This window comes from Babylonia areolata, chromosome 35, assembly GCF_041734735.1.
Source record: "Babylonia areolata isolate BAREFJ2019XMU chromosome 35, ASM4173473v1, whole genome shotgun sequence".
Taxonomy (NCBI): Eukaryota; Metazoa; Mollusca; class Gastropoda; order Neogastropoda; family Buccinidae; genus Babylonia; species Babylonia areolata.
Window position 1 is genome coordinate 16,197,980 of NC_134910.1, and position 27,183 is coordinate 16,225,162.

Here is a 27,183-nt window from a genome sequence, read left to right on the forward strand (position 1 = left end):
TGTGTGTGTGTGTGTGTGTGTGTTTCCTAAGTGACGGTGTGGCAGAATGCATGTTGGTGTGTGTGTGTGTGTGTGTGTGTGTGTGTGTGTGTTTCCTAAGTGACGGTGTGGCAGAATGCATGTGTGTGTGTGTGTGTGTGTGTGTGTGTGTGTGTGTTTTTCCTAAGTGACCGTTTGGCAGAATGCATGTGTGTGTGTGTGTGTGTGTGTGTGTGTGTGTTTCCTAAGTGACGGTGTGGCAGAATGCATGTTGGTGTGTGTGTGTGTGTGTGTGTGTTTCCTAAGTGACGGTGTGGCAGAATGCATGTTGTGTGTGTGTGTGTGTGTGTGTGTGTGTGTGTGTGTGTGTGTTTCCTAAGTGACGGTGTGGCAGAATGCATGTTGGTGATTGTAGCTTTTTCCTCCTCCTGTCCCTGGTTGATGTGTCCGGTCTTTGTGCTTTTATTCCTCCTGTTCGTCTTTCTGTCTTCTGCTGTATGTTGGTTTTGTCCACTGGTTGGTCCTTCTCTCCATCCCGCCTTTATCCCTATGACATACTGTCTGCTGTTTTTTTTGTTTTTGTCTTTGTCTTTCTTTTTCTGTTTTTGAAAAGTTTATTTATGACTTTTGTGTGTGTGAGTGTATGTATTTTTCTTCAAAAACAGGTGAGTTTCAGATGTTCAGATATTTTTGGTGTTTTTGGTTAAAAAGAAGAAAATTTAAAGAAGTTATTTCTGTTAATTGCTGTTTGATTGAGGGAGGTGGGGGTTAATTTCTGTGAATTCTATTTTGTATGCATTACATTTGTTGTTTTATTTCAGTTACCATGATAATTATCTGAACTCTCTTTTTCCCACTTGCTGTCTCTGTATGTCTGTCTGCCTCTCTCCCTCTATTGTATATGTATGATCTTTGTGAACAATATTGTGCTTTATTCTGTTGTATTACTATTTTGTCACAACAGAATTCTCTGTGTGAAATTTGGGCTGCTCTCCCCAGGGAGAGCATGTTGCTACATTGAGCCCCAACCTTTTTTACCTGCCAATAATTTTAAATGTTTTCCTATTAACGTAGATTTTTCAACAAAATTTTGCCATTGGCAACCCTTTTGTTGCCATGGGTTCTTTTATGTCACCTGAGAGCATGCTGCACACGGGACCTCAGTTTATCGTCTCATCCGAATGACTAGCGTCCAGACCACCACTCAAGATCTAGTGGAGGGGGAGAAAATACTGGTGAGTGTGGGATTTGAACCAATATGCTCAGTTTCTCTTAGTTCCTAAGCGAATGTGTTACCACTAGGCCAGCACTCACATTTATCCATGCACACACACACACACACACACACACACACACACACACACACACATATAGATATAGGTCTAGTGTATCTATCTGATTACATCTAACGTCCCTTCAAACGGGATGATGGCCTTGTTGAATAAATCTTTCATTTTGTTTCGTTTCAGTTCTCTCTTTCTTTCTTTTTCTTTCTTTCTGGCTCTCGCATCAGTTCCCCCACACTCCCTTCCCCTCTTGAGGTGGGACAGCTTAGGGTTTGTCAGTTTGGGTCGGGAAGGGAGGAGGGGATGGGAGAGATGGGAAGTTTTTTTCTTTTTTATTTGAGGGCTTGAGGGGATTGGGGAGAGATTATTTGTATTTCATTTTATCACAACAGATTTCTCTGTGTGAAATTCAGGCTGCTCTCCCCAGGGAGAGCGCGTCACCACACTATAGCGCCACCCATTTTTTTGTGTTTTTTTTTCCTGCATGCAGTTTTATTTGTATTTCCTATTGAAGTGGATTTTTCTACATTATTTTGCCAGGAACAACCCTTTTGTTGTCGTGGGTTATTTTACGTGCGATAATTGCATGCTGTACATGGGACCTCGGTTTATCGTCCCATCTGAATGATTCGTGTCCAGACCACCACTCAAGGTCTAGTGGAGGGGGAGAAAATATCAGCGCCTGAGCCGTGATTGGAACCAGTGCGCTCAGATTCTCTCGCTTCCTAGGCGGACGCGTTACCTCTAGGCCATCACTCCACATACAACAGGGGAGATTTTGCATTGAGACAAGCAGCGTACATGAAGTGAACATGGTGCTGTTTTGCAGACTGCATGATGTCACTCTTGTCAGCTAACTGAATGCATGTACCTGTGTTTTTTGAAATTCTGGTTTCATGTTGTGTTTTTTGGCATTGCACCCCTGTCTAACAAGAATTGCAACGTTTGCATGATGTAGAATTATTATGATGTTGCACCCAGTATACGTGTTGAGAATTTAACCTGATGTAGTGTTTATTGCTGTTTGAATTTGACTTCAGCTATATAGACGGCTGGTTTATAAATGTAACATGTTTTTTTTTTTTTTTAGATAAAGGGGTGGGAATAGAAGCTACTCTTTGTAGCTCATTCATTTCACCTGCACACAAATACATACACTTGTCTGTAATCTTTCTTTCTTCATCGAAATAATGTTGCGTAGGGTCTGTCAGGGAGTTTCTAAACATGAGCACACACACGTTCATGCAAATGAAAAGTGATCCCCGCTACATTATCCTCTTACCTGACTAATCCCAGCACATTACAACACAGTATGAACAACCCAGTGCAAAGCAGCACAACACAGCACAGCACAACATAATCAGTCACAGTCAGACACAGTACACGTTACAGAACACATAGACGGGGAAATCAGTCAGGGGTATGCTTTAGTTTAGGAACTTCAGCAAGGATAGACAGATACACTTTGGGAAACAACAATCAGAAATATTTGGGGAACACATAGACAAGGAAAGAACAGCCAGGGATATTTTGGTAACACCTAGACAAGGAAAGAACAGGGATATTTGTGGAACACACAGGCAAGGAAAGAACAGGGATATTTGGGGAAAAAATGGACAAGGACAGAACAGTCAGGGATATTTGGGGAACACCTAGGCAAGGAAAGAACAGGGATATTTGGGGAACACATAGACAAGGAAAGAACAGGGATATTTGGGGAACAGATAGACAAGGACAGAACAGGGATATTTGGGGAACACATAGACAAGGAAAGAACAGGGATATTTGGGGAACACATAGACAAGGACAGAACAGGGATATTTGGGGAACACATATACAAGGAAAGAGCAGTCAGGGATATTTGGGGAACACATAGACAAGGACAGAACAGTCAGGGATATTCAGGGGAACACATAGACAAGGAAAGAACAGTCAGGGATATTTGGGGAACACATAGACAAGGACAGAGCAGTCAGGGATATTTGGGGAACACATAGACAAGGAAAGAACAGCCAGGGATATTTGGGGAACACATAGACCAGGAAAGAGCAGTCAGGGATATTTGGGGAACACATAGACCAGGAAAGAGCAGCCAGGGATATTTGGGGAACAGATAGACAAGGAAAGAACAGGGATATTTTGGGAACACATAGACAAGGAACTTGACTTACTTGACTTATTCCTCTTGATTCCGTGGGGAACATAGGGCCGCAACAACACTCCTCCAATGCACCCGGCTCTGGCTGGTCCTCTTCAGTTCGGCCCACGTCATTCCGGCCGCCCTTGTCTCTGCCTCAATGCTTCTCCACCAGGTCTGCTTCGGACGGCCAACTTTCCTTTTCCCCTGTGGGTTCCAATCAAGAGCCTGTCTTGTGATGTTTGTTGCAGGCTTGCGTAGTGTATGGCCTATCCATCCCCATTTCCGTTTCTTGATTTCCGTCTCCAGTGGGGCCTGTTTTGTTATGTTCCAAAGTTCTTCATTGGAGACAACCTCTGGCCATCTGATGTTCAGGATGCTTCTTAGACATCTGTTGGTGAATGTCTGAAGCTTGTGGGTGCTGGTCTTTGTCACTCTCCACATCTCTGAGCCATAGAGTAGAACCGACTTCACGTTGGTGTTAAAAATCCGGATCTTGTTGCGGATTGAGAGGGCTGTCGATCTCCAGATTGGTCGAAGGGTGTTGAAGGCGTGTCTTGCTTTGTTGATACGGCTCTTGATGTCTTCGTCCGTCCCCCCGTCTTTGCTGACAACACTGCCTAAGTAGACAAACTTGTCAACCTCCTTGATGTTCTCTTGGTGTAGTTGCACTGGATCTTGCTTCTTGTTGTTGACCCTCATGACCTCTGTTTTCCCAATGTTGATTTGGAGTCCAGTCTTCTCAGCTTCTTCTGCCACACGACATAGTTTCTCCTGCGCATCTTGCTGCCTGTGGGAGAGGAGACTTATGTCATCTGCGAAGTCTAGGTCCTCCAGCTGTTTAGTAAAAGTCCACTGGATGCCTGTCCTCCGATCTGCTGTAGACTGCCTCATGACCCAGTCAACCACCATCAGGAAAATGGTCGGTGAGAGCAAACAACCCTGACGGACGCCGGTTTGCACACTGAAAGGTTCCGTCAGTTTCCCATCGTGGATCACTTGACAGGTGGCGTCTTTGTACATCTGCTGGATGATGGTTACAAACTTTGGTGGAAATCCATAGTGGTACATCAGTCTCCAGATGACATCTCGGTCGACACTGTCAAAAGCTTTTTGAAAGTCGACGAAGACTGTGTACAGGGGGGTCTGCCACTCCAGGGACTGCTCGATGATGATGCGCATGGTTGCGATGTGATCCGTGCACGAGCGATCTTGTCGGAAGCCTGCTTGTTCGTCCCGAAGTGTCTTGTCCAAAGCGTTCTTCAGTCTCTCAAGGATGATTCTGCTCAGTACCTTGCCCGGAATAGACAACAGCATGATTCCCCGCCAGCTGTTGCAGGATGAAAGGTCCCCTTTCTTTGGCAGCTTTACAAGATGTCCTCTTTTCCAGTCTTTTGGCACTCGCTCCTGTTCCCAGATCTTGCAAAGGAGAGGGTGCAGCATCTCAGTTGAAGTCTGGATGTCGGCCTTCAGAGCTTCAGGTGGAATTCCATCTGGGCCAGCTGCCTTTCCTGACTTGAGGGACTTGATGGCCTTGACGATCTCGGTCTTGCTGGGAGGGTTGGTGTTGATGTCGAGGAGCTTGGTAGGTGGCGGGATGTCTGGTGGGGCGGGGTGGTGCTGGTCGGTTGAGCGTTTCTTTGAAATGCTCCGCCCATCTTGCTCTCTGCCGTTCTTCGCCAAGGATGGTGTTTCCGTCTTTGTCCTTGACGGGCCGGCTTGGGTTGCTGTTTTTCCCGGAGAGTGTCCTGGTGATCTCATACAGGCGCTTCATGTTCCGCTGACCTGCTGCACTCTCAGCTTCTGCTGTCAGTTCCTCGATGTAGGTTCTTTTATCTTTTCTCGCACTTCGCTTTACTTGTCGGTTCATCTCCCAGTACTGTGCTTGTAGCTCATGTCTCTCGGCTTGATCTTGCGTGCAGTTGATCTGGTCTTTCAAATGCTTCCTCTCAGTGATGAGTGTCCAGGTGTCTGTTGATAGCCACTCTTTGTGCTTCCTCGTTTTCTTGCCCAGGACTGTTTTGCAAGTTGTTGTCCAGGTCTCTCGAAGGCTATGCCAATGTTCTTCTATTGAGTCCTCTGGGAGTTGGGAAAGCACACTGAACTTGTTCCTCAATTCAATCTTGAACTCTTCTGCTTTGGGTTTCTCCTTCAAGCTGTGCACATTGTACTTGTGCGATGGTCTTGCAGCCTGGTCGTTGTAGGCCTTCAGCTTGGTTTTGAGTGCTTAGACAAGGAAAGAAAGGAAAGAACAGGGATATTTTGGGAACACATAGACAAGGAAAGAACAGCCAGAGATATTTTGGGAACACATAGACAAGGAAAGAACAGGGATATTTTGGGAACACATAGACAAGGTCAGAACAGTCAGGGATATTTGGGGAACACATAGACAAGGAAAGAACAGGGATATTTTGGGAACACATAGACAAGGAAAGAACAGGGATATTTGGGGAACACATAGACAAGGACAGAACAGGGATATTTGGGGAACACATAGACAAGGAAAGAACAGGGATATTTGGGGAACACATAGACAAGGAAAGAACAGGGATATTTGGGGAACAGATAGACAAGGACAGAACAGGGATATTTGGGGAACACATATACAAGGAAATAACAATCACAAAAATTTGGGGAACACATAGAGAAGGAAAGAACCGTCAGGGATATTTGGGGAACACATAAACAAGGAAAGAACAGTTGGGGATATTTGGGGAACACATATACAAGGAAATAACAATCACAAATATTTGGGGAACACATAGAGAAGGAAAGAACCGTCAGGGATATTTGGGGAACACATAGACAAGGAAATAACAATCACAAATATTTGGGGAACACACAGACAAGAAAAGAACCGTCAGGGATATTTGGGGAACACAGACAAGGAAAGAACAGGGATATTTGGGGAACACAGACAAGGAAAAAACAGGGATATTTGGGGAACACAGACAAGGAAAAAACAGGGATATTTGGGGAACACATAGACAAGGAAAGAACAGTTAGGGATATTTGGGGAACACAGACAAGGAAAGAACAGGGATATTTGGGGAACACATAGACAAGGAAAGAACAGTCAGGGATATTTGGGGAACACATAGACAAGGAAAGAACAGCCAGGGATATTTGGGGAACACATAGACAAGGAAAGAGCAGTCAGAAATATTTGGGGAACACATAGACAAGGAAAGAACAGTCAGGGATATTTGGGGAACACATAGACAAGGAAAGAACAATCAGAAATATTTGGGGAACACATAGACAAAGGCAGAACAGTCAGGGATATTGGGGAACACATAGACAAGGAAAGAACAGTCAGGGATATTTAGGGAACACATAGACAAGGAAAGAACAGTTAGGGATATTTGGGGAACACATAGACAAGGAAAGAACAGGGATATTTGGGGAACACATAGACAAAGAAAGAACAGGGATATTTGGGGAACACATAGACAAGGAAAGAACAGTCAGGGATATTTGGGAAACACATAGACAAGGAAAGAACAGTTAGGGATATTTGGGGAACAGATAGACAAGGAAAGAACAATCAGAAATATTTGGGGAACACATAGACAAAGGCAGAACAGTCAGGGATATTGGGGAACACATAGACAAGGAAAGAACAGTCAGGGATATTTAGGGAACACATAGACAAGGAAAGAACAGTTAGGGATATTTGGGGAACACATAGACAAGGAAAGAACAGGGATATTTGGGGAACACAGACAAGGAAAAAACAGGGATATTTGGGGAACAGAGAGACAAGGAAAGAACAGTTAGGGATATTTGGGGAACACATAGACAAGGACAGAACAGTCAGGGATATTTGGGGAACACATAGACAAGGAAAGAACAGCCAGGGATATTTGGGGAACACTTTTTTTTTTATTTTTTTTTTTTTTTTAGGGGAAACTGACTTGCTTTACCTTCCAGGTGTGATGCCCAAGCGAGGCTGTGACGCGAGGCGGTGTGAAATAGTTCGTTTCTACAAACTGCATGCTGCCAAAAACCTTGTCGAACCCATCTCCATGATTGTGCCCAGAAAGGTGTGTGTGTGTGTGTGTGTGTGTGTGTGTGTGTGTGTGTGTGTGTGTGTGATTGTGCAGATATGTGGCTGTGTTTTTCATGAGTGAACAGGTAGGCTTAAACAAAGGAAGGGATGTTTGGAGAAGTGGAGAGAGACATAGGAACAGATGGACAGACATTTACTGCACATGCGTTTGTTGGGTCGAGTGCAAAATTGTATGCATGCGTGTATGGTTGTTTGTGCGTGGGTGTGGGTGTTAAAGTGTTTTGAATCCTTTCACCAGTTAGTGAAACATCACAGGTCAGTATCTCCCTTACAGATTACATTCCAGTCTTTGTTGATCATGGACCACACTGTGCCTTGATGGCTGTGCTGAACGACTTGGTGTTTGTTGATGGAGATGGATAGACCACTCTTGTGCTGTTGGCGAATGTTGACCATGCTAAATGGACCCCCTTGATGGCTTTGTTGACCGTGCTAAATGGACCACCTTGATGGCTTTGTTGACCGTGCTGAATGGACCACCTTGATGGCTTTGTTGACCATGCTAAATAGACCCCCTGGATGGCTTTGTTGACCATGTGAAACGGACCACCTTGATGGCTTTGTTGACCATGCTAAATGGACCACCTTGATGGCTTTGTTGACCATGCTAAATGGACCACATTTATGCTGCATTGGTGAATGCTGATCATGCTAAATGGACCATGTTGTTGCTGTGTTGGTGAAAGTTGACCATATGAAATGGACCCCCTTGACTATTGATCACACTAAATGAACCTACTTGACTATTGACCGCTCTTAAGTGAACCTTTTTTTTACTCCATTGATCACACTAAATGGACCCCCTTGATTATGATCACTTTAGATAGACCTTGACTTTGTTGATCACTCTAAATGGACCTCCTTGACTATTGTTCACTCTGCATAGACCTTTTTGACTCTGTTGATCACTCTGAATAGACCTTCTCGACTCTGTTGACCACTCAAAATGGACCTTCTTGATTCTGTTGATCACTCTGAATGGACCTTCTTGACTCTGTTGATCACTCTGAATAGACAGTGAGGTGACAGCCCTTCACTGACATCCTGACCTGTAAGCTGCTTTTATCTCAGTCAGGTGACAACCCTTCACTGACATCCTGACCTGTAACCTGTCTTATCTCAGTGAGGTGACAGCCCTTCACTGACATCCTGACCTGTAACCTGTCTTATCTCAGTGAGGTGACAGCCCTTCACTGACGTCCTGACCTGTAACCTGTCTTGTCTTAGTGAATGACAACCCTTCACTGACATCCTGACCTGTAAGCTCTGTCTTGTCTCAGTGAGGTGACAGCCCTTCACTGACACCTGACCTGTAAGCTGCTTTTGTCTCAGTCAGGTGACAACCCTTCACTGACATCCTGACCTGTAACCTGTCTTATCTCAGTGAGGTGACAGCCCTTCACTGACATCCTGACCTGTAACCTGTCTTATCTCAGTGAGGTGACAGCCCTTCACTGACATCCTGACCTGTAACCTGTCTTATCTCAGTGAGGTGACAGCCCTTCACTGACATCCTGACCTGTAACCTGTCTTATCTCAGTGAGGTGACAGACCTTCACTGACATCCTGACCTGTAAGTTCTGTCTTGGTGAGGTGACAGTCCTTCACAGAAAAGCATACTCATGAACAGCAGTCAAGGGGATTAAAAAAAAATGCTGCTTTTTTTTCTCTTTCTTGTTCCCCCCCCATCCCCTCCCCCCCTACCCCCTACAAGCGTTGTTGTGTGTTGTGCACCCAGTACCAGAGCCCAGTGCTTTGAGCCTGCATTGTAGTCACAGTGATACGTCAACAGCTAACCAACCAACCAACCAACCAACCAGTGTAGCAACTAAACAACTGACCATTTGACTAATTGATGGATTAACTCTTTAACTAACCAGTTAGCTGACTGTGAGAAAGGGAGAGGCTGTGTGTGTGTGTGTGTGTGTGTGTGTGTGTGCGCGCGTGTGTCTGTGTAATTGTGTCAATGTTTTAATGCATTTGTTTCTATGTATTATTAAATGTGCATTTTTATGTTTGTGCGTACTTTTGAGTGTGTGTGAGTGTGTGTGTGTGCATGTGAAAGAGAAAGTTTGTATGTGTGTGTTCATGTGTGGGTGTGTGCGCACACGCTTCAGGGCGTGGTCAACAACAGTTGAAAGTGAGACTTTTTCCTTCTGTTTCTGTGTTGTTCTCTTGCCAAAGTCACAACAGGGAAGCCCTGTTACCACATGTGTGTGTGTTTATCTGTGTGTCATTTGTGTGTCTTTGTGTTATCTGTGTGTCTTCTGTCTGTGTTTATCTGTGTGTCATTTGTGTGTCTGTGCTTCATCTGTATGTCTTGTCAGTGTTTTCGCATCCTTCTGTGTGTGTGTGTGTGTGTGTGTGTGTGTGTGTGTGTGTGTGATCTGGGTGTCTTGTCTGCATGCCATCTGTATCTGTTTTTGTGTCTGTCTGTGTGGCTGGCTGTGTGGCTGGCTGTGTGTCTGTCTATGTCTGTGTGTCACTGTCAGTCTGTATGTTGGTCTGTGTGTCTGTGTGTGTGTGGTGTGTACTGAGGGCAGTGGCTTGGAACAAACAGCTTGGTCAGTCACAGTGCAATTTGGACAAGTGGGCAAGGGATGTGGCTATTGAAAACCCCATTTACAGCAGAGATGATGCTTAAAGAAATTAAATTCAAAAGGTTAAGGATAATGCTTAAAAAAAAAAATCAAATTGAAAAAGTTAAATAGGAAAGGAAAGTAATGCAAGCTTTCCATACAATTTTTGCAAAATATCTTTTGGTTCCTGGACCAGATGTTGGCTTGGAGGTAAATGTTAATTAAATTTTTTTGTTATTAATATTTTTATGATGTATTTGTTTATTTATTATGTTTCGCTCACATGTGTGACCAATGAGTCAAATGTAATAACCCTGTGTTTCAGTTGTTTGTGTGTCCATATGTGTTTGTGTGTGTTTGTTTGTTTGTGTGTGTGTGTGTGTGTGTGTGTGTGTGTGTGTGTGTGTGTGTAATAAGCATTAATTTTTGTTTCTGGAAATAGTAGAATATATACTATAATTATAATAATACTTGACACGAAACTTGTTTTAAAGTTAAAGACTGGAAAAAATCAGTTCTTTCCACACATTCTGATTATAATGACACTGTACTCTGTGAAGGGTGCAAAGAATTATGAAGAAGCCAGAATGTTTTTACAGTCAGATAAATATTACATTTGTATTTCCTATTCACAAAACTCAGCACTTTTTTTTTTATACACACCGACACACTGATTAATAACGGTAATTTTTAGTGCAAATAGGAATTTTCTGCTTTGTATAGAAGGTACATTGATTCATATGTATGACAGGAGTAGCAGGATTCTGCCAGATAATGGGACATCAGTCTGAATATGATGTGTGAAATGATATTTTTAAATAAGATCTCACTCATCTAAAACATTAGACTATTAACCCCTGAAAACAGAGTATGGCTGCTTACATGGCGGGGTAAAAACGGTCATGCACGTAAAAGCTCGCTTGTGTACATACGATTGAATGTGGAAGTTGCAGCCTATGAACGAAGAAGAAGAAGATGATGATTAGACAATTAAAGAAACTTGACTCAGGCGTAGAAAGCCTCTTGTGTTTTAACAGCAAGTGGATTGACATTGACAGTTCGTGATAACATGTTATTGAAAGGAGGGGGCTTATTTTATTCAGATAAAGATTGGTGTTCAGGGAATACTTCAGATAAAGATTTGTGATGAGGGCATACTTCAGATAAAGATTTGTGATGATAGAAGACTTCAGATAAAGGTTGGTGATGATAGAATACTTCAGATAAAGATTGGTGATGATAGAATACTTCAGATAAAGATTTGTGATGATAGAAGACTTCAGATAAAGGTTGGTGATGATAGAATACTTCAGATAAAGATTGGTGATGAGGGCATACTTCAGATAAAGATTTGTGATGATAGAAGACTTCAGATAAAGATTGTTGGTGATAGAATACTTCAGATAAAGATTGGTGATGATAGAATACTTCAGATAAAGATTGTTGGTGATAGAATACTTCAGATAAAGATTGGTGGTGATAGAATACTTCAGATAAAGATTGGTGGTGACAGAAGACTTCAGATAAAGATTGGTGGTGGTAGAATACTTCAGATAAAGTTTGGTGGTGACAGAAGACTTCAGATAAAGATTGGTGGTGGTAGAATACTTCAGATAAAGTTTGGTGGTGACAGAAGACTTCAGATAAAGATTTGTGAAGAGGGCATACTTCAGATAAAGATTGGTGGTGGTAGAATACTTCAGATAAAGATTGGTGGTGGTAGAATACTTCAGATAAAGATTGGTGGTGATAGAATACTTCAGATAAAGTTTGGTGGTGACAGAAGACTTCAGATAAAGATTTGTGATGAGGGCATACTTCAGATAAAGATTGGTGGTGGTAGAATACTTCAGATAAAGATTGGTGATGATAGAATACTTCAGATAAAGTTTGGTGGTGACAGAAGACTTCAGATAAAGATTTGTGAAGAGGGCATACTTCAGATAAAGATTGGTGGTGGTAGAATACTTCAGATAAAGATTGGTGGTGGTAGAATACTTCAGATAAAGATTGGTGGTGATAGAATACTTCAGATAAAGTTTGGTGGTGACAGAAAACTTCAGATAAAGATTTGTGATGAGGGCATACTTCAGATAAAGATTGGTGGTGGTAGAATACTTCAGATAAAGGTTGGTGGTGATAGAATACTTCAGATAAAGGTTGGTGATGATAGAATACTTCAGATAAAGGTTGGTGATGATAGAATACTTCAGATAAAGGTTGGTGATGATAGAATACTTCAGATAATGATTGGTGATGAGGGCATACTTCAGATAAAGATTTGTGATGATAGAAGACTTCAGATAAAGATTGTTGGTGATAGAATACTTCAGATAAAGGTTGGTGATGATAGAAGACTTCAGATAAAGATTGTTGGTGATAGAATACTTCAGATAAAGATTGGTGGTGGTAGAATACTTCAGATAAAGTTTGGTGGTGACAGAAGACTTCAGATAAAGATTTGTGATGAGGGCATACTTCAGATAAAGATTGGTGGTGGTAGAATACTTCAGATAAAGTTTGTTGGTGACAGAAGACTTCAGATAAAGTTTGGTGGTGATAGAATACTTCAGATAAAGTTTGGTGGTGACAGAAGACTTCAGATAAAGATTGGTGGTGATAGAAGATTTCAGATAAAGTTTGGTGGTGATAGATTTCAGATAAAGTTTGGTGGTGGTAGAATACTTTAGATAAAGATTGTTGGTGATAGAATACTTCAGATAAAGTTTGGTGGTGACAGAAGACTTCAGATAAAGTTTGGTGGTGACAGAAGACTTCAGATAAAGTTTGGTGGTGACAGAATACTTCAGATAAAGATTAGTGATGACAGAATACTACAGTGGTGATGAACCTTCAGTCTGCTCTGTTTGGAGAGGGAGGACACGTCTTATCCGCAGAAAGAAGTGGAATTGTCAGGAGTGGTTATCAAAATGATGTCCAAAAATGTATTTAGTGATTTTGTTTTTGAATTGTCAAAAAAATTGAAATATGTTATGGTTGTAGAACAGTGGAGTGCCAGTTGAAGTGTGCAGCTTAAGGATAGAATTGCTCCTTTTCCAGCACACATCTTTTGGTTTGACTAATATTTGTTTCCAGTGGTGAGCAAAAATATGATTGGGTTTGTTATGTGTATGTACTGGTAACTCTCTCCTCCCCCTTACCCCTCCAACACTGGCGTTTTCAGTTTTGCTGTTGTTGTGCTGCTAGTCACATGTGAGCCATGAAGGCTTGCCCTTATTTATTTATTTATTTTTTTACTCTTGCCTGCTGGCAACATTTTTCATTATCAAGATGCAAGGTAGATGGCTGGATTTTGTTTTTTGTTTTTATCTTGATAGGAATATTGGTTTGATGAGGAATCACTGGTCTGAAACTTCAAATTGCCCACCATGTTATTTGACTTCAGGCTGCCCTTAATGTTCTATGTTTTTTGTTGCTGTTGTGGTCTTTGGCAAGACGGCATGTAGGGACTGCTGATGATGAAATGTTTCAATGGTACACCCCTGTCACGCTTTTGCAGAGCTCTTAGCGCTTTCTAAGAAAATGCGAACGCTATCAAATTTCACACACAGAACACACCGTGAACACATGCAGTGCTAACAACACGGCAAAGCACACATGTTACTCTCCACATTATTGTCCAACACTACACACCACAGCACATGAACATGACATGATGTATGTAAAGTCTGACACACTACACATTACGTCATGTCAAAAAGACATGGTGTGTTACAGTCTGACACACTTCACACCACAGCACATGAACAAGACATGACATGTGTAAAGTCTGACACACTACGCATTACATTGTGTCAAAAAGACATGGTATGTTACAGTCTGACACACTACACACCACAGCACATGAACAAGACATGATGTTTGTAAAGTCGGACACACTACACATTATATTGTGTAAAAAAAGACATGGTATGTAACAGTCTGACACACTACACACCACAGCGTGTTAAAGACATAGTGTGTTACAGTCTGACACACTACATGTTATTGTGTTAAAAAGAAATGTTACAGTCTGACATGCGACACTACAGCATGTTAAAAAGACATGGTGTGTGTACAGTCTGACACAGTACACACCACAGCATGTTAAAAAGACATGGTGTGACACATGACACAGCACAGTGCGTTAAAAAAACATGGTGTGTTGCACAGTCTGACACACGACACAGCACAGTGTGTTTCAAAGACATGGTGTGTGTACAGTCTGACTGTTTCCAAGAGGACGTGTTCCCGCCGACAGCTAGCACCATCCCCTCGCTGCAAGCCGACGAGTGGATCTCTGGACAGAACCGGGAACCAATCCTCGTCTCTGTGCTGGTGAGTCTGGAACTCTGGGTCAGTTGTCTTTCGTATTTGTATTTGTATTTCTCTTTTTTTTTTTTTTTCACAACAGATTTCTTGGAGTGAATCCAGGTTGCTCTCCTCAGGGAGAGCTTGTCGCTACACTGAGAGCATCACCCTTTTTTTCTGCCTGCAACTTTTATATGTTTTCCAATTGAAGTTTTTTTTCTAACCAAGAACAACCCTTTTGTTGCCGTGGGTTCTTTAATGTGCACTAAGTGCATGCTGCACACGGGACCTCAGCTTATTGTCTCATCCGAATGATTAGCATCCAGGCCACCACTCAAGGTCTAGTGGAGGGGAGAAAATACTGACCATCACTTCCCCCCCCAACCCCCTCTCCCTAGTCTCCTGCTCTCAGGATGGCCTCTGTTTCTTCTTCTTCTTCTTCTTCTTCTTCTGCGTTCATGGGCTTCAACTCCCACGTTCACTCGTATATACGTGAGTAGGCTTTTTACGTGTATGACCGTTTTTACCCCGCCATGTAGGCAGCCATACTCCGCTTTCGGGGGTGTGCATGCTGGGTATGTTCTTGTTTCCATAACCCACCGAATGCTGACGTGGATTACAGGATCTTTAACGTGCTTATTTGATCTTATGCTTGCGTATACACACGAAGGGGGTTCAGGCACTGGCAGGTCTGCACATATGTTGACCTGGGAGATCGTAAAAATCTCCACCCTTACCCACCAGGCGCCGTCACCGTGATTTGAACCTGGGACCCTCAGATCGAAAGTCCAATGCTTTAACCATTCGGCTATGGCGCCCGTCGGCCTCTGTTTCCATTTCCCACATTTCCCATCTACTTCTTTGCTTAGGGTCAGTTCTTGTCTGCGTCGTTGATGTCACTGTAGGGATGTGGTGGCGGCTGTGACTCCAAGGGAATGCTGGCTGCGACTGGGCGATTATCGTCGTCAGTTTTGGGCATAGTAGGTGGTGATTTGATGCTTGTTCATTTGTTGGTCTTTCTTTGCTCCAAATGCCACAAACTCATTTTGTAATTTATTTTCATTCATTTGTTGTTGAGGAAAAAAAAAAAAAAAAAAAAAGAGGAGAAAAAAAGAATTCAGTTTCAGAATTTCATTGGCAGCAGAAGTAAGAACCGATCAGACTGCCAATTCTGGAACAGTTTGCTACTTTCTATTTGATTATAGTGCCTGTGTTGTTAATTTCCGTAACCATTTTTCCCTAATTGATGGTAATTGTCCATGCTTTGGACCTCTGTGCAATGGAGATGGAGTGCAGTATAAATACCCATTGTTATTAGCATTATTAGTATGTAAGCACAATATACATGCAAGCCGCATACAACAAAATAAGGCCAAATGACAACGCTTAATAGCCAAAAAAAGCGTTAGACGAGACAGAGCGAAAACCTGACAAGATGGCGTGGAGAGCCTTGGCCAAAGGAAGATTCAGCGCTTATAGCTGTTAAAGGCGTTTGATTGGCTAAGAGCGGGCCAGACTAAGAGGGGCGTCTTTTCACTGTTAGCCGCGCGAAATTTGGCCAAACAGAGCAAACCATAGGCCTAGTTTGCATCAGTTTGACATGGTAAGTATATGTAAACACCAAACATGGAGTATAATACAAACTCCTCCTTTTGATGTGACAAACACTGATAAGGTAAGCAGAGGGACCTGCATAGGAAGAGCATCAGCTGGCTTGGTAGCCCCTGCCTCTGGATTTCTAGTGTTCATTTTTATACACAGTGACACATAGCACAGCCCTGAACAACTCCCTGAAAAGAAAAAGCTCAAAAGGGTTGAGTGATGTATTTGTCTGATTTCAACACCAAGTGGAATTGTTAGGTGTTTTCTGTATGCAGGTGTGTGTTTGCATGGCTCATATCCAGCAAGTGTTAGTGCAAATGTTACAAATGTGGATGATTTTGTGTGCTGTAGGCTTTCTTCAAATGTTTATTATGTTTATGGTATCGTGATAGTTCATCTCTGATTTTTGAAAAAAATATTTTTGTTTGCATGTTTTTATTGTTTTATCTGTGATTCATATTTTGTTATACTTTTGTTGTCTGTGGTTCATACTTTAATTTGGTCATATATTTAATGATATCAGAATGAAGTAAAATAACAACTTAATCCCTCTATCCCCCTCAACAACAACAGAAAAAAAAGTTTGTGTGTATATGTGTGTGTGTGTTTGTGTGTGTGTGTGTGTGTGTGTGTGTGTAGTAAAATTTGTTGGTTTTTTTTCACAATAATGATAATTAAAAACTTTATGTGGTTGTTGCATGACATAAAGATTCATTCTTTTTGAGAAAAAGCAATTTATCCTCGTACTTAGCATCATGATCATCATAAAACTGTGAAGGTATCATTATCTTCCCTTCATTGGTTTCAGTTACTCGGTCACTATGTTCGGACAAATCCATATACGCTACACATCATCTGCTAGGCAGATACCTGACCAGCAGCGTAACCCAGTGCACTTAGTCAGGCCTTGAGTGCATGCTTATACATTTGTGTACCCATTAGAGTGGATTTCATAATATGCAGAATTTTGCCAGAGGACAACACTGATGTTGCCGTGGGTTCTTTTTCAGTGCGACAAGTTCTTGCTGCACAAGTGGCCTCGGTTTATCGTCTCATTTGAATGACTAGACACTTAGCTTGATTTTCCATTCTTATGTTGGAAAAAGGGCGAGACTGAGATTTGAACCCCGATTCTAAAGCATCTTAAGCATTCTGCTACCTTTTTCTGTTCTTGTTGTGGTAGTGTCACTGCTGATTATGCCATCTACATAATCAAATAATCATCATTGTAATGTATGATGATGATAGTAATGATGATGACAGTGATGATAGTAATGATGATGACAGTTGTCATAGCAACACAGAGATTAATGACAAGCACAACAATGATAGGAATGGTAATGCCAGTAAAAAATAGATAAGAAATTGCTTGTAACTTTACAACAAATGTGGTTGTTTGTGTAGGATGGTTCAGTAGCAACTTTACAACAAGTGTGGTGGTTTGTGTAGGATGGTTCAGTAGCAACTTTACAACAAGTGTGGTGGTTTGTGTAGGATGGTTCAGTAGCAACTTTACAACAAGTGTGGTTGTTTGTGTAGGATGGTTCAGTAGCAACTTTACAACAAATGTGGTTGTTTGTGTAGGATGGTTCAGTTGCAAATTCACCTCAGATCACCACCTCCAAGGCTGTGCAGAAACAGGTGATTTGTGTTTCTCTCTCTCTCTGTCTCTCTCTCTCTCTCTCTCTCTCTCTCTCTCTCTCTCTCTCTCTCCTCTCTCTCTCTCTCTCTCTCTCTCTCTCTCTCTCTCTCTCTCCTCTCTCTCTCTCTGTGTCTCTTTCTTTCTCTTTATTCTTTTTTTTTCCTCTTTCTCTGACTTTCTTTCTTTTTTTTCATTTTGTTTCTGTTTTTTGTTTCTTCTAAGTTTTTAAAAAACTGTTTCTTTCTTCTTGATTAAAAAAAAAAATCTTGCTCTTTTTTAACACTTATTTCTTATTTTTATTTCTTTTATTCTTCTTTCTTCCTTCTCTTTCTTTCTTTCTTTCTTCTTTTATTCTCTTTTCCTTGTTTGGATCTTTCTTCCTTCTTCTTCTGCGTCCATGGGCTGCAACATCCCTGTTCACTGGAATCTGTTTTTTAATGATAGTCAGTCATGTCCGACTATGACCATCAGAACGGCAGAAGAGGCAACTGCTGTCCTGACTATCTGGGCTCGAATTTTATTATAGCGGAGAGTGTCTTGCCCAAGTTACATCCCCACTCATTCAGGCAAGAGGGTTTTAGTACAGTTGGCATTAGGATGGTTCCCAAAGCCCAACTAGCTCCCAAGGCTGCAGCACTAAGAGCCAGTGCAATTTTGCCTCCTAGTTTGAGTCATAGTCCTTCATGAAAGACTAAGCTGTAATTGATTTCCTATTGCAATGGAGAAACCATTGATAATACAGAGAAACCATTCTTTATACACCTTTCAGTTTGCTGTTGGTCCGGCTTGTGTCAGTCTGTGATGTAAGCTGAGTGTGTACAGATGGGCTTTTACATGTATGACCATTTTTACCCTGCCATTTAGGCAGCCATACTCCGTTTCTGGGGGTTTCTTTGTTCTTTATTTCTTTTTTTTTTCTTCCTGTCTTTGGCACTTTCTGTCTGTTTTATTTTCAGATGTATTCTGTCATTCTTTCTTTATTTTTTGGTAGCCTTCTGTATGTAGAAATAGTGACGAGACATGCACAGCCACAGGAAAAACCAACACAACAAAGAAACAGCAGTCTTTCTGAGTGTTCTCTTTTTCTTCTCTTTTCTCCAGTCTCTTTACTTTTTCTTTGGTCTCATAGTGGTTTGCTGTGTGTCATGTAACTTTGGGTTCAGTGAGGTAAGTTTCAGTTTCAGTTTCAGTTTCTCAAGGAGGCATCACTGCATTCAGGCAAATCCATATACCCTACACCACAGATGCCTGACCAGCAGCATAACCCAGTGCACTTAGGACTTGAATGCATGCATATATATTTTGTGAACCTGTCAGAGTGGATTTCTTCTGCAGAATTCCGACAGAGGACAACATTCTTGTTGCCATGGGTTCTTTTTCAGTGCGCCAAGTGCGTGCTGTATATGGGACCTAGGTTTATCATCTCATCCAAAAGACTAGACAGCCAAACTTGGGAGAAAGGGCAAGAGCAGGATTCGAACCCACACCCTCACGGACTCACTGTATTGGTAGCTGAGTGTCTTGACTATTCTGCCACCTTTCTCAGCGGGGTGAAAAGAGAGGGAGTCAGAGAGATAACGGTGTATGTCATTTGAGCATGGGTTTTTGGATGTGTGTCAGTGTCAGTGTTGTTTTGGTGTGTTTGTCTGTCTTTGTTAGTTCTGTTTGCTTGCTTTATACACACACACACACACACACACACACACACACACACACACTCACACACCTATCTCTCATTCTCTCTCTCTCTCTATATATATATATAATTATATATATATATATATATATATATATATATATATATATAGAGAGAGAGAGAGAGAGAGAGAGAGTTAGCATTGAAATGAATGACTTCATTTGAATGCAGTGTCTTTTGTGGGTATTTGTATTATATGCACACACGCATGTGTGTACGCATGCATGCACACAATGCACACACACACACACACATGTATGAGTGCACACACACACACACGCACATTTATATAAGTATGGAAATAGATATATATGTATATATGACGTGTGTGTGTATGTGTGTGTGTATGTGTGTGTGTGTGGGTGTGTGTGTGTGCAGGCATTCATTGTTGCAGATATGTGTGTATTTTTGTATGTTTATGCATGCATGTTTTTTGTTGTTGTTTTTTGGTGTGTGTATTAATTTGTATGTGTACCAGTGGCTGCTTTTTTTTTCTCAGTGCATGTATTTGTACATGTGCATGGGTGTGTGATGTGTCATTCATGTAAGTGTTTGTATGTGCACGTATACATGGATGTGCATGCAAAGTCAGAACTCTGGGTGTGTGTTTTGAACACATGTATGTTGATGCATGTGTTTTTTGTTGTTTTCTAACAATGTGTATTTATATACACATGCATATATATGATGGTATGTGTGTGTTTTTTTTGTTTTTTTTTTCAAACATCATGCATTTTGAATACACGTGCGCAAATGTGTGCTGACAGGACGGGCCACTCCAGCACCCCCCCACCATCACCACGTACCGAGCAGTGGACCGCAGACAGAGGGAGCCACCAGGGGGGCGTGCACAGCAGAACGACGCAGGCGTGCGCTATAGGCGCCACGAGCCCTCGGCCACCAGTGAACCCGCGTCGCTGAAAAACATCAAGCGTTTGAGTCTGAACGAAGACATTGTGGTTATTCCGTGAGTGTTGGAGGGGGAGGGGGGTAGAGAGAGAGAGATTGAGATTGAGATGGTTTATTCATAAGGCCATGGCCCCTCGAGAGAGAGGGAGAGAGAGAGAGAGAGAGAGAGAGAGAGAGAGAGAGAGATTGAGATTGAGATGGTTTATTCATAAGGCCATGGCCCCTCGAGAGAGAGGGAGAGGGAGTGTGTGTCAGTGCCTTTGTCACTAAAAAACATCAGTCGCCTATGTCTGATTGTGGTTATTCCATGAGTGTTGGAGGGAGAGGGGGATAGTGTGAGTGTGGGTTTGTGTGTGTGGGTGTGGGTGGTGGTGGGTGTTTGTATGTGTGTGTGTGTTTGTGTGTGTTTTGTGTGTGTGGGTGGGTGTGTGGAGGTTGGTGGGTGTGTCAGTGCCTGTGTCACTGAAAAACATCACGCATTTGAATCTGAACGAGGACATTGTGGTTATTCCGTGAGTGTTGGAGGGGGAGAGAGAGAGAGAGAGAGAGATTTTTTCTGTTTGTTGTTGTTATTGTTTTTAGTTTGTTGTTGTTGTTTTGCCCAAAGGGCTGGATGTAAAAAAAAAAAAAAAAAGAAAAAAAGTAGTAATGCTGATTCCACTTCTCTCTTGAAATAAATTTTTTGATCATATATATTGAAATAAATTTCATTTTGTTTCGTTTCATTTAACCATAACCCTATCTCATCAAACCTTCGCTGACAAACATACTCTGCAGCAGCAGTCATAGGGTGGAATGGGCGTTTTTCTTTTTCAAATTAGAATCTATGCAAGTGGTTGACAACTTGATCACTCTTTCTCACTCTCTTAGAGTGTCAGCACACTTAACCTTTTCCTTCCCCCTTTTCTTTTTTCTTGTATTCACCAGACTAATTTAAAGATTTTCTTTTATGAGGGTAGGACGAATTGTGAGCTTAGTCCTTTTCCCTCAATAAAAAAAAAAGATTTGATTTTGATCTCTGTCTCTGTCTCTGTCTGTCTGTCTGTCTCTCTCTCTCTCTCTCTCTCTTATTCACTCTCCATAATTGTCTTGATCATTTTGAATTTTTCTTTTTCTATTTTGCCTGGAGGGCTGTATGTAAAGAAGCATACATGCTTATTCCACTTCCTTCACAGAACAGATTCATTAACATTATTGTTATCTCCCTCTCTCTCCCTGTCTGTCTCACTTTCTTCTTTCTCTTTTTAATTTTTTTTTATTCCTAGTGGTGTCTCTTCCGCTTCGTCCGTCAGTTCATCAGTGAATGCGGAGGAGAAGAAGATAACGCCCCCTGGTGCTGAACCCTCTACCAACGGTGTGTCTGCATCAGACTCAGAGGTCAGTGGTGTGTTGTTGTTTTCTTTGCTGCCCCCTCATGCTCTGTTTCAGTAGCATTACTCACACGCCACTCACTCCAAGTGCCCCTTACACAGACACACCCAGGTTTGTCTGTCACTGCGCCGGCAGTCCACAGGGAACTAGTAGCGTTGTTTCCAGGAGGCCACATAGCAGAGGAGACCCTGCACTGCTGCTGAGTCACTTCAGTGATGTTCAGTGCTGCCTGTTCTGATTAAATGTTCATGGGATACCAGCTACTAAGCCCCGTACTTACAACAATAATTTCTTAGTCGTTGAGCCAGATTAAATGGGCGTTTCCCTCAGAGTGGAGACCACCATCACGTCTCTCCAATGAAAGACTCCCATGAATCTGCTGACACAGAAGACCTTGACAGGGACTTACCCCAAGCACGGAAATAGAGGCAGATTAAAAATGAGGTCCTGAGGTGAGTTTTAATCTGTGACACAGCTGGCTGTGTGCTAGTGGACCTGTCTGGAGCTGTAGTGTGTTGGTGTGTGACTCGCACGCTGGGGTGTGCGTCAGGTTTGGTGAGCATCTCTAAGGCAGTCAGCTTGTCGGGTGAGTCTTCAGCAATGTGCTGCAGTGCCCCACTAGTGTGTAAGGGGTTCCAGGTAGGTCCGTGTTTTATTCCGACCACAGCCCTTTCCTGATGACTCTGTAGTTGCATAGCTTGCTTCTGCTGTCTTTATGAAATCATGCCAGTTTCCTTTCCTTCTTTCCTTTGTTAGATGTCCAGTTAACACAGTACATAGAAATGTGAACATGCTGCGTAACTTCTGGACCCACCTGCCCCTGACATAATCATTAAAAAAACCCAGCTTCATGAGGATTACATACAGAAGATAGACTGAAACCCACAGCAAATATTAAATTTAAAAACAGATAAGGAGAATTTCCATCATGATGTATAGTTGTTTTTTTTGGGTTTTGTTGTCGTTGTTGTTGTTGTTATTTTTTTATAAATTCAAAGGCATTCAACAAGGAATAAAAAATAGAACCAGGTCTGTACCATCAATCACACTAAGTGCTAGACAGCAGTATGAAGAAGGGAGAAAACTCTGATGATGGAACAGTACAGTGCTATGCAATACAATACAATACAATACAATACAATACAATACAGTTCAATACAGTACAATGCAATACAATACAATACAATACAATACAATACAATACAATACAATACAATACAAGTCAGTACAGTACAGTACAGAACAGTAGAATACAATAAACTTCATTGCATCTTTATTAATCTGACTGGAAATTATGTTGGTCAGAAGGTTAGAAAAATAACAATACACAGAACCAACTTGCATGAAAATTTCCACACACACTGTTGACTTTTGCATTGTGTTCTTCTAGTTTATGTCTGTAGAACAACTGCCATAGTGCACATTTTCTGGCATTGGATGCAGAATGTTTTCTGGTGTGATATGGATTTGGGATTCCTGGCTTTATCTCTTTTATGCTTGGAAAAAAAATCTTATTATAAAATAAAGGACACTTCAAGAGTTGAATTTCCTTGTTTTTGACACATGTGTAAACAAAGTGAGTCAGTGTAATAATGGTGTCTCAGCTGTGTATGTGTGTCCCTGGTAAACTTTAATGTTAGCCTTTTCTCGCTGCCGAAAGGCGAAATAGGGTAAACTTCATGTGATGTTGGTTTTCAGTGAGACCTTTCTGGTCATCTCTTTATCAAAGTAAGAAAGAAAACACAAACACAGTAGAGCTCAGATCCTTCATCCGTCTTTCATCAAACTTGGTGTTGTTACTGCCCTTGGTGACAGCATGATCTCTTTTGAAATAAGAGGTCAGAGTTCAATGGTCAAGGTCACAGCATGGGATGTTTTGATGTAAGCAAAAAAGCTTGTTGATACAAGAAAGACGAGGTCTTTGTTATATGCTGGGAACCATGGCTGGTCACATTGAGAGCAAAGAATCCTCAGAGATTCATGGTCAGGAGGGTCCAAGTTTCAAAGTCACAACTTGGCATAATGGAAAAATGTTAGAGCTTGAATTTTCCATCCAGTCTTCATAAATCTCAGAATAGTGGTCATCGATGGCAGAAACTTAACCCTTTCAAAGTTGAGGATAGAGTTCAAGGGTCAAGGTTACAGCCAGGTGCCAGTTAAAGATGTTCTGTTGTAAGGTGGTCTGCTGTGCAGTGGCTCCCACCCCTACCCCCCCTCACCACTTAACCCCCCCCCCGCAGCCCCCCGCCCCCCCCCTTTTTTTTTTTTTTTTTAGCCGTCTATACTATGATTTCTGTGTTGAATGAAAATGGAGTTGGTCAGGAGCCTCGAAGGCCTGGCCTCTTTTGTTTTTTTTCCTTCTTGTTGTGACAGTTTGAAGACACATGGCTGGGTGGGTTATGAGCACCGTCATTTCTTTCTATCCCAGCATTCCCCGTCACGTCAGTCGCCGTCAGTGCTTCAGTCCGTTCACAGTCGGAGGCAGGCCTTCACAGCCTCCTCAAAGCCCAATAGCGAGAGCGTCTCCACGGGTCGTACCCGACGACCTGTGACCCGGTCACTGACAATAGGGTCAGGGTCACCGTCGTCGTCATCAGCGGCGGCACACAATAGTTGCATGAAAGTGACACTTGGGGAAACAGAATCGCCAACCTCGAACGTAAGTTGAGTCACTGGTGCTGCCTGTTTGTGGGTAATGTATGAGGTCGTGGGTTGGAATAAGATGTAGTCACCTGAGAGGGTTGTGTATTCTCATCTTGTATGGTCGCCCATGCGTAGTATACTGTATCACTGGGGAATGTCTGAATGGTTCTGCTTCATCTGTTTCTCCTTATCATGTAACTTCTCTGTTGATCTCATTGTTCCTGTTGATCCCTTTGTCTCAGGTCAGGGTGTTTCCCCCTTGATCTAATCTGAATAACTGCAGCAGCCCGTTCATACTCATCTCTCTCATCTCCTGTGCCAGTATCAGTATATCCTATTCCTGTCCTTGTCTGCTTACAACAGTATGATTATCTTTTCTAATAGTTTTCGAGACAGAGCACACACATATCACTTAATAAACATCCCCTGGGACTTGAAAGAAAAAGCTCCATCTGCTTAACTGGCTGTTTGTGGTGGTGTTTTAGAGAGACTGTTATTTATATATCCTTTTTAAAAACTTTTGTTTTCTTGTTGTACATTTTCTAAAAGAAAATGAATCCTGTGGCTTTGACAGTGGTGTGCTCTATCCCTTGAAAATTGTAATATATCTACATATCATACGATGCAGCCACACATATAGAACCTGTATTGGGTTCAGCATTAACAGGTGTATTGTGATGATGACCACTGTCCATGTCCTGTCTGCCTTCAGCTGGAAAGTCTGTGTAGTGGCGGCCTAGTGGTAACACAATCGCCTTGAAAGTGAGAGATTCTGAGGGTGTGGGATCGAATCCCACACATGCCAGGTCAGGATGCCAGTCATTTGGATGAGATGATAATCGAGGTCCTGTGTCCAGCATGCATTTAGCAATGTAAAAGATCCCATGGCAACATGAAGGGTTGTCCCTGGCAAAATTCTATTGAAAAATCCATTTTCATAGGAAAGCGAGTGCATTTGCAGACGGGAAAAAAGCGAACGGTGTATGGGTGACGCTGCACTGTGGTGACGGAATCTCCCTGGGGAGAGCAGACCAAATTTCACACAGAGAAATCTGTTGTGACAGTGAGAGTTACAATACAATACAATACAATACAATACAATACGATACAATGCTGTGCAGTGCCGTGCCGTGCAATGCAATATGATACAATGCTGTGCAGTGCAATGCAATATGATACAATGCTGTGCAGTGCAGTGCAGTGCAATGCAATATGATACAATGCTGTGCAGTGCAGTACAATACAATGCTGTGCAGTGCAATGCAATACAATACAATGCTGTGCAATGCAATACAATACAATACTGTACAGTGCAGTACAATACAATGCTGTACAGTGCAATGCAATACAGTGCTGTGCGATGCAATACGATACAATGCTGTACAGTGCAGTACAATACAATGCTACGCAGTGCAGTGCAATACAGTGCTGTGCGATGCAATACGATACAATGCTGTACAGTGCAGTACAATACAATGCTACGCAGTGCAGTGCAATACAGTGCTGTGCGATGCAATACGATACAATGCTGTACAGTGCAGTACAATACAATGCTGTACAGTGCAATGCAATACAGTGCTGTGCGATGCAATACGATACAATGCTGTACAGTGCAGTACAATACAATGCTACGCAGTGCAGTGCAATACAGTGCTGTGCGATGCAATACGATACAATGCTGTACAGTGCAGTACAATACAATGCTGTACAGTGCAGTACAATACAATGCTGTACAGTGCAGTACGATACAATGCTGTGCAATGCAATACAATACAATACTGTGCAGTGCAATACAATGCTGTGCAGTGCAATACGATACAATGCTGTACGGTGCAGTACAATACAATGCTGTGCAGTGCAATGCAATACAATGCTGTGCAGTGCAGTACAATACAATGCTGTGCAATGCAATGCAATACAATGCTGTGCAATGCAATATGATACAATGCTGTGCAGTGCAATGCAATACAATGCTGTGCAATGCAATACGATACAATGCTGTACGGTGCAGTACAATACAATGCTACGCAGTGCAGTGCAATACAATGCTGTGCAATGCAATACAATACAGTGCTGTGGAGTACTATGCAATATAATATAAACAATGCAATCTAACACATTGCTGTGCAGCACAATACAGTGAAATACAATGCAATGCAGTACAGTACAATACAATACAATAACTAAAAAGGCATTGTTTTGGGGGTAATTTGGGGTTTTTTTTTGGTATGCTTAAGACACACGTTTAGTTGTGTTACATTTTTGTCACAACAGATGTATCTGTATGAAATTCGGGCTGCTCTCCCCAGGGGGAGAGTATGTCACTTTTGTGCACAGACACCTTTCTTTTTTTCCTTGTTTTTTTTGTTTTGTTTGCAGTGTACGTGTTTTACTTTGTCAAAATAGATTTTTCCAAAGAATTTTTGCTGGGGACACCCCTTTTCTTGGTGTGGGGTCTTAAACGTGTGCCAAGTAAACATTGTGCACAGGACCCAGGTTTATCATCTCATCGAAAAGGCTAGCACTCAGACCACCACTCAAGGTCAAGGGGATGGGATGGGGGGTTACAAATATTGGTATGTGTGGGGCTTGAACTTGTGGGCACTTGTTAGTTGGGTGAACGACCACACGGCCATCACTTCCCATGTTTTCGATGCGTTACTGAAATGAAGACACTTCAGTTGAGTGAGCAGCTTGGAGGGAAGGGAGAGAATGGTTTTCCAAAGAGAAGACGGGCAGGGGCAGGGGCAGGGTACAGGGACAGGGGCAGGGTACAGGGAAGGGACAGGGGCAGGGGACAGGTACAGGGAAGGGGCAGGGGACAGGTACAGGGAAGGGACAGGGGCAGGGGACAGGTACAGGGAAGGGGCAGGGGACAGGTACAGGGAAGGGACAGGGGCAGGGTACAGGGACAGGGTACAGGGAAGGTACAGGGACAGGGTACAGGGAAGGG

The 27,183-nt window shown here is 42.3% G+C and overlaps 1 protein-coding gene across 8 annotated transcripts in view; it reads left to right on the forward strand.

Moving 5' to 3' along the window:
* Nucleotides 1-27,183, forward strand: part of LOC143277845 (coronin-2B-like) — an 83,365-nt gene that overhangs the window by 40,788 nt on the left and 15,394 nt on the right. For 5 of the 8 annotated variants that reach the window (XM_076582762.1, XM_076582761.1, XM_076582764.1 and 2 more), the window contains 6 exons: nucleotides 7,339-7,451; nucleotides 14,281-14,394; nucleotides 17,554-17,610; nucleotides 20,075-20,274; nucleotides 21,482-21,593; nucleotides 24,016-24,246. In XM_076582762.1, the coding sequence (XP_076438877.1) occupies nucleotides 7,339-7,451; nucleotides 14,281-14,394; nucleotides 17,554-17,610; nucleotides 20,075-20,274; nucleotides 21,482-21,593; nucleotides 24,016-24,246 (827 nt within the window). The remainder of the gene's footprint in view (nucleotides 1-7,338; nucleotides 7,452-14,280; nucleotides 14,395-17,553; nucleotides 17,611-20,074; nucleotides 20,275-21,481; nucleotides 21,594-24,015; nucleotides 24,247-27,183) is intronic. The other 3 variants (XM_076582767.1, XM_076582768.1, XM_076582763.1) reach the window with 2 other exon arrangements.